The following is a 19,893-nucleotide window of genomic DNA, read 5'->3' as shown; positions in this document are numbered from 1 at the left end:
TCTCAAAATAGAAATAGTAGTACTAGAAAAAGACACTCAATCATCTCTTTGTAGCACCCACTGACATACACCCCCCCCTTTTGTTTTTCTTTTTTTTAAAGTGAGGGTACTCTGGAAAATTTGGGGGAGTAACCAAACCAATAGGTAACTCTAACTTTGCTCTAAGTATGTAATATTTATTTCTTCAAATCAATAAATCAGTGGTTAGATGCTGGATTTAAATTTAGACCCTCAGAACAATTTAGACATGGGTATTGAACCCATGGATGGCAGTCTGGAAAATCATAAACCCAATTGGTCGTATAAGACTGAAATCAATTTATCCAGAGAAATTTTAATCTATATTAGAAATGGCAAATCAGTAATGATTACCAGCAGTAATGAGAGCGGGAGCACCAATCGAATAATAGCCCACATCATTTTCAGTCTTTTTCTCCGGATTTCCTCTTGCAGTATTAGCAGCTTCAATAAATAATCTGGCCCGGCCATCTGCAATGGTGAGAGACTGGTTCCAGAATGAGTTAGTGAAACAACATACACATAATGATGACAAAAGAAAGGGTAAAACATAGTTGGTATCAAAGACACACACAGAATAGTCGCAAGAATATTAAGTTATTAACATTCATAATTGAGGAAGTTACGGTGTTGAATTTAATCTTAACGTTTCTCCATGGGTTTCACCTGCTACCAATGACCAATTTTTCCTTAGCATTATCAATAATTTTTACAATCAAATACATCAAAGATATTTCTTAATTCTTAAAATTAGAACTTCTAGCACGAATAACATTTTCCATTTTAAGCACTTTCAAAAGAAGAAAACTTCTATTTTATTAGATATCAGAGCATCTGAGAAAAATTGTTTACAACGTTTGCTTAGTTCTGCCTCCTTATTGGAGGTTGGGACATTATTTTCCATTTTATCTGGCATGATTGATCACAGATCAAACCCAAGGAAAAAGCATCACAATGTTGGCAAGGCTGCCACACATAAAAATCAGGAGAACAGGTATTAAGAGCACAACTTCAGCGAATTGAAAAAGCAGAGAACATGAAATTATCCAAATCATTCTTAAATTTATTTTCCTTTAATTTTAGTCTCAAAGGCAGCTCTCAGTGTACCCATGATCAACCAATGCCTACACTGTGTATATAAAACAAGAAAAGGAAAAAAAAATGTAATCTTAACTAAAAGAATCTGTTATCAATATTTTCTAAATTCGGGGCGACCGTGTCTGAGTGGAGACACCAAGAGAGACGAGTTTTCCCATTCAAAGTCTGCAGACTATCATTTGCGCCCCATCCTTACAGAGTATGTGGTGTAACCCCTCCTGCTCACTCTACTTACAGAGCAACGTCTCACTCAATCTCTCCATCAGACAGTCCCTAACAAAAAAATAAACTCTACTAAACTTATTTTTGTTGGTTGATCAAGTTTACACAGATAAAGCTGCAACTCACATGTAAATTTGTTCTCCAGACATACTCGAACACATAGGAAATCAAAAACAAAAATAAATACATTTAAATAAAGACTTTACAGTGTTTAATATTGTTCAAAATTGTATTCTCTCATAAACTGGACCAGACTGAATGTAAAACAGACACATGAATATGAAGTTTTCACATTTAAGGTTTGCTTCTCATACCCAAGTTACAAAATAGAATTTGGTTTTGGATTTTTTTTTCTTATTATTCAGTTTTACCCTCCCCCCCCCCCCTTTTCTTTTTTCGCTTTCCCATTTCTTTGAGATTTTATCAATCAATTATTTACACGGTGGATTTCGAGATTTTAGTATTTCCACTGGAGTGTTTGCCATAATTATACCTTATGCAACATAACAACACTTATCTTCAATACAACCTTTGTTTAAAATCCAATTACTTAGTTGAATTTAGTTTAAGGTAATACACTGGACTCAAAACTTTGTTTGTCCAGATAATGTGATTCAAACTTTAACTCTAAGCACAGTTATACCACTTGCTCTTTCTCAGTATAGTTAATCTTATATTACGCTTCCTTCATGGCATGAAAAGAACAGCCCAAGGCTGAATTTTGTCCAGCCAGCTAAGAGTTAACTTTTTGCTTTCATTCACACATTTACAAACAATCGCACTTCAGTCACTTCACACACACTTTCAGACACAGATACAAACTCACAAACACAGAAAATGTCACACTTTTTACAAACACAAGGCCTTTGTAAACACAGAGCTCTCAAAAAATACAGTATAATCCTAAAACGCAACTATTACTTAGTTCGGCCCCTCCTTTTTGCTCTACTTCTCTCAGTCACACATTCTCAATCCTGTACTCATTTACTCCCATTGCGAGAGAGAAACGGGTGTTTTTCTTATTTTTTAATTTTTGTTTCTTTATTAATGATTGTCTCTTTATCTGGATCACACCGACTACAATTTGGATGATGTCCAAATAATCAAAGCCAATATCTTGGAACGTTTTTAGTTCTTGGGATGACTTTTCTAACTTTTTTCACACTTTTTTTCATCATTCATTTCACAATTCTCAAATACAGAATTTAACACACTTGTTTCTTCATACCACAGCGTTCATAAATGAATGCAGGAAAAAAACAATCACATGAGCTTATAACAGCACACCCAACCACACACTCACAGTTTGATTTCACACACATACAGATAGCACAGCGCAGCCAATATAAACACAGCACAACCAACATAGCCAGCATATAAAACAATGCAGTCATTTTATAAACAACTCAATACAGCCAACACATACATATATAGACAAACCAGACAGACAAACATTTACACTCTTCAGCCCGGGCAACCTGCCAATTCAGCCCTAAATGCAGTGCTATTTTGAGAAACAATGCCAACCATCAAATTGTGGGCTCATTGTTTCTCAGCCAGTTCAAAGGCCACCGTTCAAAACGGACACCTTATCCCTACTGGTGTCACTACAGAAAGCGGTATCCACAGGATTTCAATGCACCCCTCTCTGGGTGAACACGCTTCTTGCGTGACCTGCCAATTTTAGCCCACCCCTACCTAGGAGTGCGGTATCCGCAGGATTTTTTCACGCTTCAACTTATCTCCAACTCTTATTCACATTTGCATGCACAGTTTTTGAAACCTGGAACCCAGTTCTCTATTTCATCAAACTAAATTAAATGATTAATTGGAGACTGGTGAGGCCTTCAGAGTTACCACTATCTAGGCCAGACTTACAGCAGACTACACAAAACACCATTTTTAGCAAAATTGCGTACCTCAGTCTTTGGCGCCAGTGATTTTGTGTAGTCCGTGCTGACAAGCCCGCAGCGGCTCCCTGCTCTCTTGGCCACTTTCCAGTCCCTTCATGGTCACCAATGAATATGTCATGGAGTAATGAAGTCTCTTTTTCCCTCTCAGTAAGAAAACTCTCAAAGTCAGGAGTTCCAGGTGTCATACCCGAGAAGGCCAGTTGATGATCTATTGTCTCATTCAAAGCATACTTGTTTATACACTTCTGTTATCACACTTTACCTCATAAGCACACCTTTCTTTGCCATTTTAGCCAATATGCATGCTTTTCCATTATCTTTGTTCACCACCGTTATCTCACAGACTCTCTGGCTTCTTTTTAATGGTGGAATCTTAACCGTTAGCTTATTTTAAAAAAATAACTTTTAAATTCATTTATTATGAAAGTATACATTCTAAGCAAATAGAATATAACAGTCTAATAAGATAACTTGGCTATTGGCTTATGCCATTCAGTGCTTTGAAGAGTACTTTTCTGAGAGTGCCCAGATCTCTCTCAGCGAGGTCACGAAGGCCTTACTGTCTCATCTTTGTTTTCCTGGATTAAAATAATGCTCAAACTATTCTATATAAGTACTTTTTCTATGTCTGATATATGAAAATATCAGATAATATATACAAATATACTATAGGGCTTTTATTAATACAAAAAAATATAACAAAAACAAGCCAAAAACTGCCCTGAAGGGGAAAAACACAGTCCAGGGTGACAAACCAGATGACGGGCTGGGATGGAGCAGGGCTGGAATAAGACAAACGAGACAGGAACCTACTGACAGAGACACCTAACCGGGAAACATCCACAATGAAATGGCACAAGACAAAAAAACACAATGGGGTTAAATAGGGAAGAAAACAAGGAGATAACGAGGAGGGCAAGTGAAAACAATCAACTAATAATCAGACAGATAACAAGGCAAAAGTGAGAGCGGGGTTATCACTGAAGACAGACACGAATGCACAAGGGAATGAGAAAACACAAACTCAAGTGCTTTCACACAGCACGAGACAAAACACAAGTGCCTGGATTCAGCCACAGAGTAAATAAATCAAACCAACTGAAGTGGCTGAATCCAGACACAAGATACATGGTGATGAAAAAAAATTCTGGTTCGTGAAAAAAATCTTACATGGATGATATGCTTGTAAGATGATTTGATGTGAGAGTACGATTGTTTTTCTTTCTAAAAACAGATACATCTATTGGATGTTTCTCTTTATTTTCCCCATTGAAATGAATGGCTAGACATGATATCTGAGATGTGGGAGGGGCCTCTTTTGCAGACTGTGTCTCTGCCAGATGGGGAGTATTTGGGATGCCTGTTTGAAAACAGACATTATTATTGCAATTGCAACATTAAGTTTGCAATTCTGGAACTGCTTGGTGCCACTAAATTACAGAAATTACACACTTCACCTTTAAGTTTTCCTGTGGAGTCTTATTGAACCCCCCCCCCCCCCCCCCCCCCCAATGCTTCAATTTCATGCAATAACTGGCAGTCGCAATGTATAATTTTTTCTTTTTAATGTTTTTTTTTTTTTTTTACTCTAACAGCCAAGGCCTTGCTGATAGCACCGTGATTGCCAAAGTGAACGATGGTGTGTGGGATCTTGACAGGCCCTTAGAGGAAGATTGCAGTCTTGTGTTTCTCAAATTTGATCATGATGAGGCACAAGCAGTAAGTTTAGGATGTTTTTTTATTGTTCTTTGTAATGCTTGTGCCAAGAACACTGGTCTACAGTGGCAGTAATTATCTGCTAATGACTTATATAATTATAAAGAGTGAACGTAATATTCTTTCTGCAGAATTTATTCTCACAAAATTAATTGTCCCTTCTGTAGTGCCCCTTTAGACACATCCTTTCTATTATTGAAATTACAGTTGGTTTGAGAGAATGCAAAGTACAGGCAAGATCTTTAAGTCTCATTAGCTGATGATCTTTTTTTGTCAGCCCTGTTGCTAATAGTCCTATTTTGAACCCCACTCTATCAAAATAGAGATTTCCTGGTACATTATTTCTGATACATTTTATGTTCTTTTTAGGTTTATTGGCACTCTAGTGCCCACATAATGGGAGAGGCCATGGAGAGAGTCTATGGAGGCTGCCTATGTTATGGACCCCCCATCGAGAATGGCTTTTACTATGACATGTTTCTTGAAAATGAGTGAGTGTCAAAAAATTCTCTGTTTTAATTCTAGATTTTTTATTATTATTATTATTATTATTAAAATGAACTTTGGACTTTTGCAATAGAACAGCAGGATTATATATTTGTTTTTATTATTACATAGTATTATAGATTCTACAGCACACTTAGCAAGACTATGGTCATCCATACAAATGCCAAAGTCAATTGTTTTCCATGTGGCACCTTTTGTTTAGAAATCTGTAGTAGTAGTAACATAATGCATAATAAGCATAATTTTCTTGTTGAAAGTAAATTTATAAAAATGTTATTCAGTCTGATAATTTCACTGTCAAGCTGTGCTTGGTTGTTTGTAGCGTGGTTCTGTCAGGTCCAGAACAGGTAGTCTTCTGAAAATGCAGCGCTTACTTCTGCCTCTGAGTCATAGAGAATGTCTGCTCGTAGAGAAACGTTCTTTAGTTGGCGGCATCTGTGAGATGTTTGGTAATTCTCTGCCACTGTAAGATTGATTTAAGAGCTTATGTTTATTAATGAAACCTGGGCACTTTTGTGTCCTTTTCTTCCTGTATCCTCTTCTATTTTTCCCTTCTCTCACTCCCTTCCTTCCCCCCTTTTCTCAGAGGCGTATCGAGTAATGATTTCCCCTGTCTGGAGAACTTGTGTAAGAAGATTATCAAAGAGAAACAGCCCTTTGAGAGGCTAGAAGTGAAGAAGGAGACCCTTTTGGAGATGTTTAAGGTAAGTGATTCCTTTCAAAGATGGAAAATTTAAGTTCATTGTGACGAGGAGGAGGGCGTGGCCCGGCTGAGTCAACTGATAAGAACGAGATAAAGGGGAGCCGGAGACGCCAGTTCGAGAGAGACACACACGCCCACTGTGTGTGTCTCTTATGTTTTAAGTTGAGTTTGTCATTAAAGGTCAGTCTGGATGGCGCCCTGACCTGAATCGGGCGGGGGAGGAGTGTGACGAGGAGGAGGGATTGGCTGGGCCGTGAGGGTGCACGGCCAGCGTTGAGTCAACTGATCAGTGGGTGAGCGAGATAAAGGGGAGCCATAGACACCAGTTCGAGAGAGAGAGAGAGAGAGACGCATGTGGCCGCTGTGTGTGTGTCTTATGTTTTATGTTGTTTTAAGTTGAGTTTGTCATTTAAACATTTCGTTTACTGCTCAGCTGGTTCCCGCCGCCTCCTTGCCCATCGCCTACCCATTACACTCATGCTGTGAATAAACTCTCAAGTGCTTTGAAGTTCAGACCAGTGAGATCTGTGCATCTCTCTTGTTTCCAGTACAACAAGTTCAAGTGCAGGATCCTCAATGAGAAGGTTACCACACCCACAACTACAGTTTACAGGTCTGATTTTTGGTTGCAAGAACATATAACTTTGAAATGTGGTTACCACTAACTACCAGTCAAAGGTTTGGTCACACCTACTCATACAACTAGATTCAACTTTTTAGAAAATAGTAAAGTCGTAAATTATAAAATAACACATTTGGATGGGAAATATAACATCCTTAAATGACCGTTAAACAAATCAATACTATTACTCTTATATTTTAGCTTCTTCAAAAGCAGCCTTGATAAGAGCTCTGCACACTCTGGTAGATAGTACTGAATGAATTCCCATGTATCCTGGGCATTTGTCTGCTTTTTCTTCACTAGCCAGCCTAACTCATCTATTAAAAAATGTAAGTTACTGTAGGTTAAGAAATTCTACATATAGTATATGTAGTCACAATTTATATTTGGCAACAAAACTACTTTCAAACATTTAAGTAGTGTTGGGTTCGAGTCCACCTTAGTCGAGTCCGAGTCTTCAAACAATCAAGTCCAAAAGGGGCTGAGTCAGACTCAAGACTGAGTCCATAACAGGCCGAGTCGAGTCCGAATGAATCTGTTCAAGAATCTGGATTAATATTGTAACCGTAAGCTCAACATCAATATTTTAAACTTATTTTAAACTTCATAACTAAGAAAAACAATTTGTCAATATAAATGCAAAAAACAAATGATTAGTATCCTGCTGAACAAATTTCAAAGTGGTTTCAGAATGAAAGCATATGCTTTAGGTGTATGAAGACAAAATTGTCCTTCAACACACTTCTTATTGTGATCTGTTGACTTTTTCAATTATTTTATGATTTTTCCCCTCCACTCAAACATACACCAAAGTGCATTAGTCATTAGCAATTAGTGCATTAGTTATTAATTTTTAAATTTTTAATTTAGTTTGTATTTCTACTTTTCAATTTAGTTTAGTTTTATCTAAAATTATGGGTGGAATACATTTTATTAATTAAATACATTTAATGTGTTTAATACATTTAATACATGGTAATATTAAAACATTTAATAATGCCCATAAAATTAAACAGAAATAAAAACAGTAAAGATCAGATACCATTAGAATTGTATATTTATTCTACTACACTTCACACTTTTCAGTCTTCCTGCTGTGTCCAGGTGTAGCCTACTTCCCTACAGTCAAGATCAAACTCACTTTGGGCTAACGTTTCTTGCTTTTCACATTATATTTAGTATGGATAATCGGTGAATAGAGACTTGTGTTCTTCATTGTATTTTCTGACTTTTTTGCCATTGAAACGCAAGTGCCAGCTTTGCAGGTAACACAGAGGTTGTTCTACAAATATTTGATGGACTGAGTTGTTTAGTTTCCATCATGATCTATTTCATCTGTCATATTAGTTTAAATGCCCCTGATACGCAGTAAATTTGATTTTGTCTCGATATAGTCAACATTTTCAGTTAGAAATGGCTTTGCGTAGTAACATGAGTCTGATAAAGCATTTGTTCTATATAATAATTTGCAGAGTTGAGAAACATACTTTTTAAATAACGTACGTTATTGGTGTTTCTGGGTGAGAGCAGCAGAGCACATCTGGTGAGTGGTGATCTCTTTCCCGCACACACATACAGCACGGGCGAGAGAGTTAAAAAAGTACTTTGAAAGAGTGCGCGCTGCCGCTCTCTGCCAGAATAATCACTCGTAAGGACATATACGCATGAAAACTGATGTGCAGTATCAAATACACAGAATGTATGATAGTGCTAACAGTATAGAGCACATCATTATGAAAACAAAGCCAAATCCCTGACATTTAGAGGCAATTTTGAAATCCCGGTTGGACAATTTTTTCAGGTCTGAAAAAGTGGACATGTCTGGGGAAAAGAGGACGTATAGTCACCCTATTTTACGTTATTTTTTTTGTTTGTTCGTTTTTCATTGCATCAGAAATGCCATGGACTCAGCCGGACTCGGAACAAAATCCCAAGTCTGAAAGACTCGAGTCAGAGTAAAGATGCATCAGAGTCCATGACAAGTCCAAGTCCATTAAAATTGGACTCGTGACTCAGACTCGAGTCCGAACTAGAGTACCCCAACTCTGCATTTAAGCATTAAAGGGATAGTTCACCCAAAAATGAAAATTCTCATCATTTACTCATCCTCATGCCATCCCAGATGTGTATGATTTTCTTCTAAGAACACAAACTATGATTTTTAGAAGAATATCTCACCTTTGTAGGTCCATACAATGCAAATGAATGGGTGCCAACATTTTTAAGCTCCAAAAAGCACATAAAGGCATCATAAAAGTAATCCATATGACTCCAGTGGTTAAATCCATGTCTTCAGAAGTAATTTGATAGGTGTGGGTGAGAAACAGAAATATATTAGTACTTTTTTGCTTGAATTTCTTCTCCCTGCCCAGTAGGGGGCACTATGTACGAGGAATGTGAATCATGAAAAACACAAGAAGAATGTGAAAGTGATCTGTTTCTCACCCACACCTATCATATAACTTCTGAAGATATTGATTTAACCACTGGAGTCTTATGGAATTCTTTTATACTGACTTATGTGACTTTTTTCTTTTTTTCTTTTTTTTTTGTGTCCAAACCTTTGGCAGGTAGTGTATGTTTTAGTCAATGCTTTAGTGTTAATATATTTTAGTTTATTGTTTCTTATGAAGTTCTTTTTGCTTTTTCTGTAGGTGTGGCCCATTGATTGACTTGTGCAGAGGACCTCATGTAAGACATACTGGAAAGATCAAGGCTTTGAAAATCCACAAGGTGCAGAATTCAGTCATTCTTTAATTGGTTAATGTCCTTGAGAACATATGGCACTAATTATCAATTAAAAGTACCCGGTATTTTAAAACATAATCCCTAGGTTCCTGTTTTTCCTGAACAGTATGTTAGTTAATGTGGGCTAGACTTTTATCGTGATGTTTAATCTCCCAGAATTTATGTAGATTATATACAATCACAGAATTCCTCTACGTACTGGGAGGGCAAAGCTGACATGGAAAGCCTACAAAGGATCTACGGCATCTCCTTCCCTGATCCCAAAATGCTGAAAGAGTGGGAGAAATTCCAGGAAGAAGCCAAGAACAGGGATCATCGCAAACTGGGACGAGTATGTGTAGATGTACTGTATATGGAAATGTATATACATGCATAATCAAAACCCAAAGCTCATCTGAAAGACATAGGTGATTTTTGTCATGAACAGGCACGGGTAATGTTTATAGATAAGCCATTAATGTAAGATGCGCATAAGCTTGGTGACTTTCTCCTTCAGAAGGTGGCTACGCAAGGCTCTTTTTACACGTTTCTACAGTGAGAAACCTTTCTCTGCAGGCATGCTAGAAATGGCGATGACGTAGGCGACTTTTGCCAGTTCGGCATATCTGGTTTCAATTGGCTGTAGTCGCAGAATAGTACTCCAGATTGTTGGGGAAAGTTAAACCTTTGTAGCACCGAAACGGTGTAGTAATAGAAATGGCATTGCATTGTACACTTGCTGCATCAACTTTTCCAGTTGGGAATTTACTTGCATAAAACAAAAAACATGGCTTGTCTGCTTTGTGTTAATATTTTCACCAAACATTGTGTGTGACACAAAAACATAAACATTGGCCTGTATGTATACATCTCCGTCCTGAAAATGAATAATTACAAAGAGAAGTTATTAATGTGTACAATTTTATAAAAGCCTTTCTGTACTGAACATTTGGGGGGCGAAACTGTTCACAATGGAGTACATGTGGACGCCTTGATGTGCTAATGATTTAGGCAGCAAGCTGTCCTCTCTCTCATTTGATGCAGTGTGTAGGGAGTCTCACGGGTGACTAAAGACAGGTCTGATAGGTGGGCTGGAGGGGAGAGAACAGGGACTGTGCCCATAAACAAGGCAGATGTCTGTCTCCTTAATGTGCCATCTGTTCGTGTGCACGCTGATGGGTGCACGGGGAACATTTTGTCACAACAAAAGCAAGAGTGTTAATCAGCCATTTGTCCTAGTTTTAGTCTCTTAGTCATTTGGACTTCTCTTGTTCTTTGTTTTTGCCTTGATAATTTGCATCCTTCTAGATTCTCCTTTGGATTTTGTGCCTGTACAAAAAATGGTTCTCTTTTAATGTTTAATGCTCTCTCTTTGCTTTTGTCTTCAGGAACAAGACTTGTTTTTCTTCCATGACCTAAGCCCAGGTAGCTGTTTCTTCCTACCTAAAGGAGCCTACATCTATAACACGCTGATCGAGTTCATTAGGGTGAGTTTTCCCAATTAGAATTCAAAGCATATTCTGTTACCATAGAGCATATCATACATTTTAAAAAATTACAATAACTAATGAAACAAGGGTGTAATGTGGAGCTGGGTTTGCAGAGGTCTATTAGGTTATGCTAAATTGCATTTTATAGATGTCATGGTTCAGTAGACCATGTAATGGATAGTTTGGTCCCCGTTAACGATTGTGGGCCAACCACTTGAATTTATATTTGTTTGAATGGGCCGTTTTTCTTTTAGTTTACTTAATATATTTTACACTTCAGAGTGAATACAGAAAGAGGGGATTCCAGGAAGTGGTCACACCTAACATCTACAACAGCAAACTGTGGCAAACCTCAGGGCACTGGCAACACTACAGCGAAAACATGTTTTCATTTGAAGTGGAGAAGGAGATCTTTGCGCTCAAGCCCATGAACTGCCCTGGACACTGGTACAAAATCTTTCTCTATTCACTAAATTTAACTAAGCAACAGAAGTGACACATTGCAGATTACTTAAAGCAATGGTTCCCAACCCTGTTTCTGGAGGCCCCCCAACACTACACATTTTGGATATCTCCCTAATCAAAAACACCTGATTCAACTCATTAGCTCGTTGGTAGAGAGACTATGACATGAGTTGGGTGTGTTAGAAAAGGGAGATATACAAAGGCTGTGCCTTGCTTCGAAGGCTGCGTGCTAGGTAGGATGCGTCCTTTGAAGGCTGCAGTATACCGAGCGTCCTCCTTTTAAACAAGTCTCATTTAAACGAGACGGCCTTCGTGGGACGAATGGAAACATAAGGTATCATGGTTGCTATGACAGCACGCCACTCTTTAACAAGCGCGAGCGCTTTGAGTGACAAGGGAACAAAGTCCCTTTGGAAGGGAAGGTATGAGGTGACTTTTAGGAGAGTTATAATGATGTAAAGGGAAAAGAAAATTGATTTTACAGGGGTACTTTTAGTCTAATACTTTATTTTAATTATATATTAATATAATTGTACATATTATATACTCTTCACCCATCTACTGAGGTACTTCAACTTGGGAATTAACATTACTTTTTAAACATTTCCGTTGAAGCAAAGAATTGTGGGTTGTGAGTGTCCACGAAGGATACACCTCATGCATCCTCCGAATTCCCGTGAAAGAAGGTCGCATTCGAAGGCTGCATTTGAAGTGTCCTACTCGCTTTTCTGAAAGGAGACAGCCTCGATGACGTATGCGGCCGAGAAATGCGACCTCTGGAGGACGCAGCCTTCCAAACGAGACACAGCCATGTGCAGTGTTGGAGGGCCTCCAGGAACAGGGTTGGGAACCTCTGACCGAAAGGGAAAGTTCACCCAACAATAAAACTCTGTCAGCATGTACACTACTGGTCAAAAGTTTTGAAGCATTTACTCATTCTTTATTATAATATTTTTTTTCACATTTTAGAATAATAGTAAAGTCATCACAACTATGGAATAACATAAATGGAACTATGGGAATTATGTTGTGACTAAACAAAATACAAAATAAATCAAAACTGTGTTATATTTTAGCATCTTCAAAGTAGTCACCCTTTGCCTAGAATTTGCAGACATGTACTCTTGACATTTTCTCAACCAGCTTCTTGAGGTATCACCCTGGGATGCTTTTTAAACAGTATTGAAGGAGTTCCCATCTGTATGCTGGGCACTTATTGGCTGCTTTTCTTTATTATTTGGTCCAAGTCATCAGTTTCAAAAACTTTTTTTTTTTTTAATTACATTTTTGTTTTTTAATTAAATTAATATTGTGGCACAATTATATTTTTGTCTACAAAACAAATTTCAAACATTTAAGCATACACCTTCAGATCAAAAGATTTTTAAGATCATGAGAAACATTTCAGTCAAGTGTTTCAAAACATTTGACCGGTGGTGTACTCACCCTCATGTTGCTGACCCAAACTTTCTTTGTTTTGTGGAGCACAAAAGAAGTAGTTAGGCAGAAACATCTCCTTTTGTGTTCAGTGGAAGAAAGAGAGTAATATGGGTTTGGAACAGAATAAGGATGAGTAAATAATGACAGAATTTTCATTTTTGGCTGAACTAACCTTTTAATGTTGATATTGATGACTGGTACTGATTAATAGACAGTATATGTTAGATATCGCCACCATTGAAAGAGCAGTACAATACTCGTATGTAGTAAGTAGGAATTTAAACGGGACAAATCAGTTTTGGACAAATAAAAAAATAATTAGCTTTTACTTTTTCATAGTCTGATGTTTGACCACCGGCCACGCTCTTGGAGGGAACTGCCTTTACGTATGGCTGACTTTGGGGTCTTGCACCGCAATGAGTTGTCAGGAGCTTTGACTGGCCTGACCAGAGTCCGGCGCTTCCAACAGGACGATGCTCACATCTTCTGCTCTATGGACCAGGCATGTTACAATGAAATACCCTATGGTGGCTCAGTGGCTCAGTGGGTAGCACTGTCGCCTCACAGCAAGAAGGTCACCGGTTCAAGTCCCAGGTCAACCTGGGTGTCCAGATGCTCCAGTTTCCCCCACAATCCAAAGACAAGCAGGTCAAGTGAATTGGAGACTCTAAATTGGCCGTAGGTGTGAGTGAGAGTGTGAATGTGTTTGTCTCTGTGTTAGCCGGTGATGGAATGGCCACCTGTCCAGGGTGTTTCCCTGCCTTTGGCCTGAGACAGCTGGGATATGCTCCAGCACTGCTTTAATTTATAGTAAAACCATAGTTACAACATGGATACAGTATACTGTATTTAAATTATGGTTTCTGCCAAAAAACGTGGTTACAGTCACGGTTACCACAGCCTTACTACAGCAAAATCATGGTAATTTTATTCCGAGGGATTGCAAAACTATAAACTAGTAACCATGTTATTTTCGGCAGAAACCATGGTTTTACTATAGTAAGACTGTAGTAACCGTGATTGTAGTAAACATGTTTGTTTTTTGTTTTTTTGTGGAAACCCTGGTTTTATTATTGTAAAATTTTAGTATTTATGAGAAGTGACCATGGTTTTTGGGCAGAAACAATGGTTTAAATACAGTATACTGTATCCATTTAGTAACCATGGTTTTACTATACATTAACCATGGTTAATCTTATGGTTACTATGTTTTTACTTCAAATGCTATGGTAATTGTAGTAAAAAGCATAGTAACCACAAAATCATGATTTTTATTACCATTGTTTTTTCCTGTATTATTACTGTGGTTTCACAACAAATATCATGGTTAAAATATGGTTACTTTAGTTAAACCATGGTTAATTTATTGCGAGGGAGTGCAAACTAATGTGAGGGCATGCAAAACTTTTTCAGAAAAAAAATATTGCCTTGTCCTTTAAGGGCTTATTACATTCCTGATTTGTTTGGTTCCTTTTAATTACATGTTTGATGTTTTCATCAGCTAATAACTGATTTATTGGATGCATTCATCAGATTGAGTCAGAGATAAAGGGTTGCCTGGACTTCCTGCGTACAGTGTATGATGTGTTTGGCTTCACCTTCAAACTGAACCTCTCCACCAGGCCAGAAAAGTTCCTTGGAGAGCCTGAAGTGTGGGACCAGGCTGAGAAAGTACGAAACTCAAATTAAACCTCAAAGAACATCAATAAAAATACATGTATCCTGTGTAATGTCATATCATGTTTTAAAAAACATTTTATTTGTATTAGTGTTCAATTCAATTTGATATATATAGTTATGTTGTGTGACTTATTAAAGCCCCCTTAATTTCATTGTTGCTTTAGCAACTGGAGAACAGCCTGAATGATTTTGGGGAAAAGTGGGTTCTGAATCCTGGTGATGGAGCTTTCTATGGACCAAAGGTTTGAACAGACAGATAAATAAAGCAGTAAATGAACATTTATGAAATTACTTTTTTACTGTTTTTGCCATTTTTCTTTGAATCAGATTGACATTCAGATAAAGGATGCCATTGGCAGGTATCACCAATGTGCCACCATTCAGCTGGACTTCCAGTTACCCATTCGCTTCAATCTCACCTTTGTAAGGTACATTTACTGAATACTTTTTTTTATTTTATTTTTTCTCCAGATAATATTTAACTGCAGCTGAATTACAGTAAATATTCACTTTCAAATGGGGACTTTCAAAGCCTATTAAAAGGGATCGTTCAACCAAAAATATTCTTTCATCATTAACTCACACTCATGTTGTTCCAAACCCATATGAGTTTCTTTTTTCCATGGAACACCAATGGAGATGCGAAGCAGAATGTTAGCCTCAGTCACTATTCACTTTCATTATATGGAAAAAAATATGCAATGAAAATGAATGGTGACTGAGGCTAATATTCTGCTTAGCATCTCCATTGGTGTTCCATGGAAGAAAGTCATGTAGTTTTGGAACAATGTGAGTGTGAGAAAACAATGACAGAATTTTAATTTTTGGATAAAAGATCCTTTAAGACAATTTAGCTTTACCTTAAAGACTTTCATTCACAATACTGTATGTTGCTGCAGCATTCATTTTGTCAGAGCAAAACACCCAAGAGAACAAACATCCAGATCCCTCATTTCAACTATCAGCGTAATAGCGGCACTTCGTGGTTGATTTTGATTATTACACTTCCCCAGCAATTCACTTCAGACATCATTGACTATGCAAGTTGCTGATTTTGTAACCCAAAACTTTTTCTCCTCAGCCATGATGGTGATGACAAGAAGAGACCTGTGATCATCCACAGAGCAATCCTGGGCTCAGTGGAACGGATGATTGCCATCCTCACTGAAAACTATGGTGGAAAGTGGTATGCCCATAGAACTTTGACAAGAGTTACTTGAACTTTTGCCAGATACTAGAACTTCCTTTTTCCTAACAGTAATAAACTGCTTTTGTTTCAGGCCACTGTGGCTATCACCACGTCAGGTGATGGTTGTTCCTGTAGGACCCACTTGTGATGACTATGCCCAAAGAGTAAGTCCTGCTTGCAATTGAGAACACATTGGTATCTTTTAGCTTTTTTTCCCCTGATTCTAGCTTATAGCCACTTTTCTAAATTAGGTCCAACAAGAGTTCCACAATGGAGGCTTGATGACGGATGTTGATCTGGACCCAGGCTGCACGCTTAACAAGAAGATCAGGAATGCTCAGTTGGCTCAGTACAATTTCATTTTAGGTGAGAGATTCATACCCAACTTAACCTTCACATTAGAAAACTGTCTTTTTTTTAAAGGGCTCTGTGATAGATGTGGTTTGCTTCTGTTTAGTACTGTAGATTGCCTTTTTTATTCAATGCAAAGACTTTTTGGGTATTCTGATGCATGACTTTTACCAGGTGAAGTGTAACTTTGTAGGTGTAACTGTTTATATGATTGACTCCCTTGTGTTTCTTTGCATTGAGTGAAATATTTGAAGCTTGAAAACAACATGAGCAAACCATGGCTCAATAATGTGCAGTGACATTCATCACAAGACATGCACTATAAGCAAACTTAAATCTTTTAATAGATTATTATTAAATTTAAACAAAGCTTAAATGAATTTACATCTTTTTGCTATACCATTATTTGCATGGAAAATGAAATTACTCTGATTTGAAAATTCCCAAAATGTTTACCTTGTAGCACAAAATTTGTATGCAATTTTGGCAGTATGTTTTTGCTTTCTGCAAAATTGGACAAACTTGGTCTTTCTCACCAAGTTTGATGAAGAAGTGTTTTTATTTTATTTACCATCATTTCCCTGATTTTAGATTTGGCAAATATCACATGTAAATACTGTATGTTCACACCTTTGTGTTCACAACAGGCATAAAATGTCATTTATTGTGACACTAACATTATGGCTTATGAAATTAACAGTGGTGGGTGAAAAGGAGAAGAGCAGCGAAACGGTGAATGTTAGGACTCGTGACAACAAGGTGCACGGAGAGAGGAGTCTGACTGACTGCATGGAACGCCTCAAGCAGCTGAAGGCATCAAGAAGCCTCAACGCAGAGGAGGAATTCTGAGCTCCCCAAACTTCCTGCCAAGTCTTCCTTCAAATACCAGCTTGGTGTCCACTGTGCAACAGTGTGCCCTTCTGCATAGTAAATGATCTAAAACCTTTCACTTGGATCTGTATGGTTCATTTTAAATCAGTAATAATATTTTATAATGAATCAGCCAGTTGTCTGAAATGTATAGAAACTGTAGAACTGTTTATTTAATTGTCAATACAGATTGTTTTTTTCTTACAAAACAATGCTTTGGGAATATTCATTTGTGAGCTAGCTGGATACTCTGTTATTGGAAAGGAACTTTTCTATCAATGTATGTGTATGGGTAAATGATGATCATGTCTTATTGCTTGCCTCAAACTGGGTCTGGTTTATTGCCAGTGGAATAAAAATGTCTGGCTTAAGTTGACTTTTGACTTGAAATTCAAATTGGAAGCGGTGTAGGCTGTAATATGTCCTCTTCATCATCATAAACATACGGGAGCACAATAGACTCATAATGGTTGATAGATGTATTTGTTTACAACCTTTACACAATACTCAAGTTTACTTTCACTTTCAGTTGGTTTATGCGGATGATTTCTAAGAAATTGCCGGAGTGACTGGAGATCGCTCATCCTCGACAAGAAAGCGCGAGTCGGGCACTATTAGCGAACTTAAATCTTTAAATATTTTAATGATTTGGCATTGTAGCATTTTCGAAATGTATTAGTGAAAATAGGGTGTTTTTACCCTCAGCTTTTAATCGCAGCCGGTCGTTTTGACAGCTGACACAAGCTTCGTCTTAAGGATGTTTACTGACAAACAAGCTTCAGTTGTTTTTAACGGTAGTAGTTCTATTTAATTGATTCAGCGGAAAGCAGCGCTGCTTTTATCGAGACAGGATCTTGCTTTAAATAATTGCTTGTAGCATTTGATAAAAGGTAAGTCATTTACAAATTAATAGAAACAGAATAACCTAATGGTAGGACATTATTTTTGACCATGTTTTGGAGCTATATGTTAATGTAAAATATTTGCAGACGTAAAGTATATGCTCGCGTAAAGCTGAACCCAAATCAGGAAGCCAGGAACACAAACAATGTATTTTCTGACATTGAATTTTAAAATTTAAAGTGAGTTAAACACACACAAACCAGCCTCGAACATGTCTACAACGGTATTTATTTTCTTCTGTTAAACTATTTTATTTAAAAGAAAAACACTAGTAAACAACCTACAGTTGAAGGACATTGTACAGTTTATTTTCACTTTCACTTATGCATATAGCTTTATGAATAAAGAGCCATATAGCAACTCAATACAATACATTTAAATCTGCAGTTGGCTTGAATGTCTAGTCATTTCTTTGGACCCAATTAGTTATTAATTGAGACGTTATGAACTTGTTTCAGTTCTGCAATGGACTTTACAGATGAGGAGAAATTATGGCTGCTTAGAATATCTGCTGAGGTAAGGATGTCTTTCTCCATAGGTTTTTGTTTGTTTGTTCTACATTGCTCACTAACTTAAAAAACAAACAAAAAAACACTGATACACGTTTTTTCAAATTCTGTTTTAGATACCTGAAGGAAATGAACTTGCTCCAAAGGAGAAGCGACTCTTGGAAAAGGCAAAGCCAGAGACTGAATTTCAGGCCCAGTTCTTCCAGCTTATGGCCGCCAAACAGTTTGGACTGAATGATCCGACAATATCAACCAAAGTGATAAAGAACCCTGTCCACCAGAGAAGCAGTGTCTCATCACAATGTGGATAGTAACAAAACACCAACAGGATTTTCATTTGCATACCTGTTATTGACAGTTTGACCATTAGGTTAACAGTCATGTCATTGCCCCCAAATTTGGGTATTGGACTTTTTAATGTAAAGTTGTTAACCACAGACTGGAAAGCCTTCAAACACCAACACAGAAAACAATATGTCAGATAAATTGATGCTGTAAATAAAATACCATATGGAAATTTATAGGATAAGATAGAATTATTTTATTTATAAACAAGGGGGAAATTTTAGCACAAAGCAGGACCTAACAGATCACTGTATCACTCAGGACGCAAGTATAAAACATGAAACTGTTGGGTTATGTATGAAATGCAAGATTCACGAGTTTGCCTGCCCATATAATCTGAGTGATAAAGGGTAAATGTAATTCTGATTGTAAGTGTTCCTGGCAATAAATAAATCAGTGTGTTGTATTACTTTTATACTGACTTATTCTTTTCCACACATGTATATTAAACTGGACCAAGATATTTGGAGATTTGCAGGAATCTCGTTCTCAGATGTTTACTGATCTGATGTTTATTTGTATTATTTCTATCCATGGTCCAACACAAAGCTTAATAACATGTTTTGCAGATTACTTTTATTCTATAAAAATTCTTGGTATTTTAAAATGTTTTTGTCCTGGGTGAGATTAGATTATTTTTATAGACAGATAATATTAAGAGGTAATTATTGTATGTTGCATTATGTTTATCTTCTTTTGACAACTTTAAATAGGCCAACAATTAATGTTCTCAGTTAAGTGGCTGGATGTCAACCAGTTGCATTTGTCTGAATTGTAGCCAGACAAAATGCATAGCTGTGCATTGTAGTCAGTTATGGTAAGAACTTGATCGGACTCATAGAAAAAATTAAATAATGTAGTACATACTATATGAAAAAGCATTCAGGTTTCACTCATTGTGGGTGCAGGCTTTGTGTGGCATAATCTCAGATGCCAGGCAAATAATACATAAGTGCTGCTGTTATGACATATATAATTGCTTTTCAGCTGTTATGGATATTAAGAAGTCTCAAGGTTTTTCCTGAAATATCAAAAAGATGTCAACTGTTACAATTACTCTGACATCCACATGGTGGTGTTGCTCTCTCATACTACAAACATTGCAACAGGAGAAACTTTCACTCA

General features: G+C 37.2%; 1 protein-coding gene across 3 annotated transcripts in view; it reads left to right on the top strand.

Moving 5' to 3' along the window:
* Nucleotides 1-19,183, top strand: part of LOC127439618 (threonine--tRNA ligase 1, cytoplasmic) — a 28,345-nt gene extending 9,162 nt beyond the window's left edge. For all 3 annotated transcript variants that reach the window (XM_051695819.1, XM_051695820.1, XM_051695821.1), the window contains 18 exons: nt 4,847-4,970; nt 5,337-5,458; nt 6,061-6,178; nt 6,726-6,790; nt 9,454-9,532; nt 9,732-9,878; nt 10,915-11,013; nt 11,297-11,463; nt 13,261-13,423; nt 14,455-14,592; nt 14,766-14,843; nt 14,929-15,029; nt 15,683-15,787; nt 15,882-15,954; nt 16,042-16,156; nt 16,842-17,901; nt 18,373-18,430; nt 18,540-19,183. In XM_051695819.1, the coding sequence (XP_051551779.1) occupies nt 4,847-4,970; nt 5,337-5,458; nt 6,061-6,178; nt 6,726-6,790; nt 9,454-9,532; nt 9,732-9,878; nt 10,915-11,013; nt 11,297-11,463; nt 13,261-13,423; nt 14,455-14,592; nt 14,766-14,843; nt 14,929-15,029; nt 15,683-15,787; nt 15,882-15,954; nt 16,042-16,156; nt 16,842-16,990 (1,843 nt within the window). In that variant the 3' untranslated portion in view covers nt 16,991-17,901; nt 18,373-18,430; nt 18,540-19,183. The remainder of the gene's footprint in view (nt 1-4,846; nt 4,971-5,336; nt 5,459-6,060; nt 6,179-6,725; nt 6,791-9,453; nt 9,533-9,731; nt 9,879-10,914; nt 11,014-11,296; nt 11,464-13,260; nt 13,424-14,454; nt 14,593-14,765; nt 14,844-14,928; nt 15,030-15,682; nt 15,788-15,881; nt 15,955-16,041; nt 16,157-16,841; nt 17,902-18,372; nt 18,431-18,539) is intronic.
* Nucleotides 19,184-19,893: the final 710 nt, after the last annotated feature.

Source organism: Myxocyprinus asiaticus, chromosome 4 (assembly GCF_019703515.2).
Source record: "Myxocyprinus asiaticus isolate MX2 ecotype Aquarium Trade chromosome 4, UBuf_Myxa_2, whole genome shotgun sequence".
Taxonomy (NCBI): domain Eukaryota; kingdom Metazoa; phylum Chordata; class Actinopteri; order Cypriniformes; family Catostomidae; genus Myxocyprinus; species Myxocyprinus asiaticus.
The sequence above is the reverse complement of the archived record's forward strand: the minus strand, read 5'-3'. Positions and strand labels throughout refer to the sequence as shown.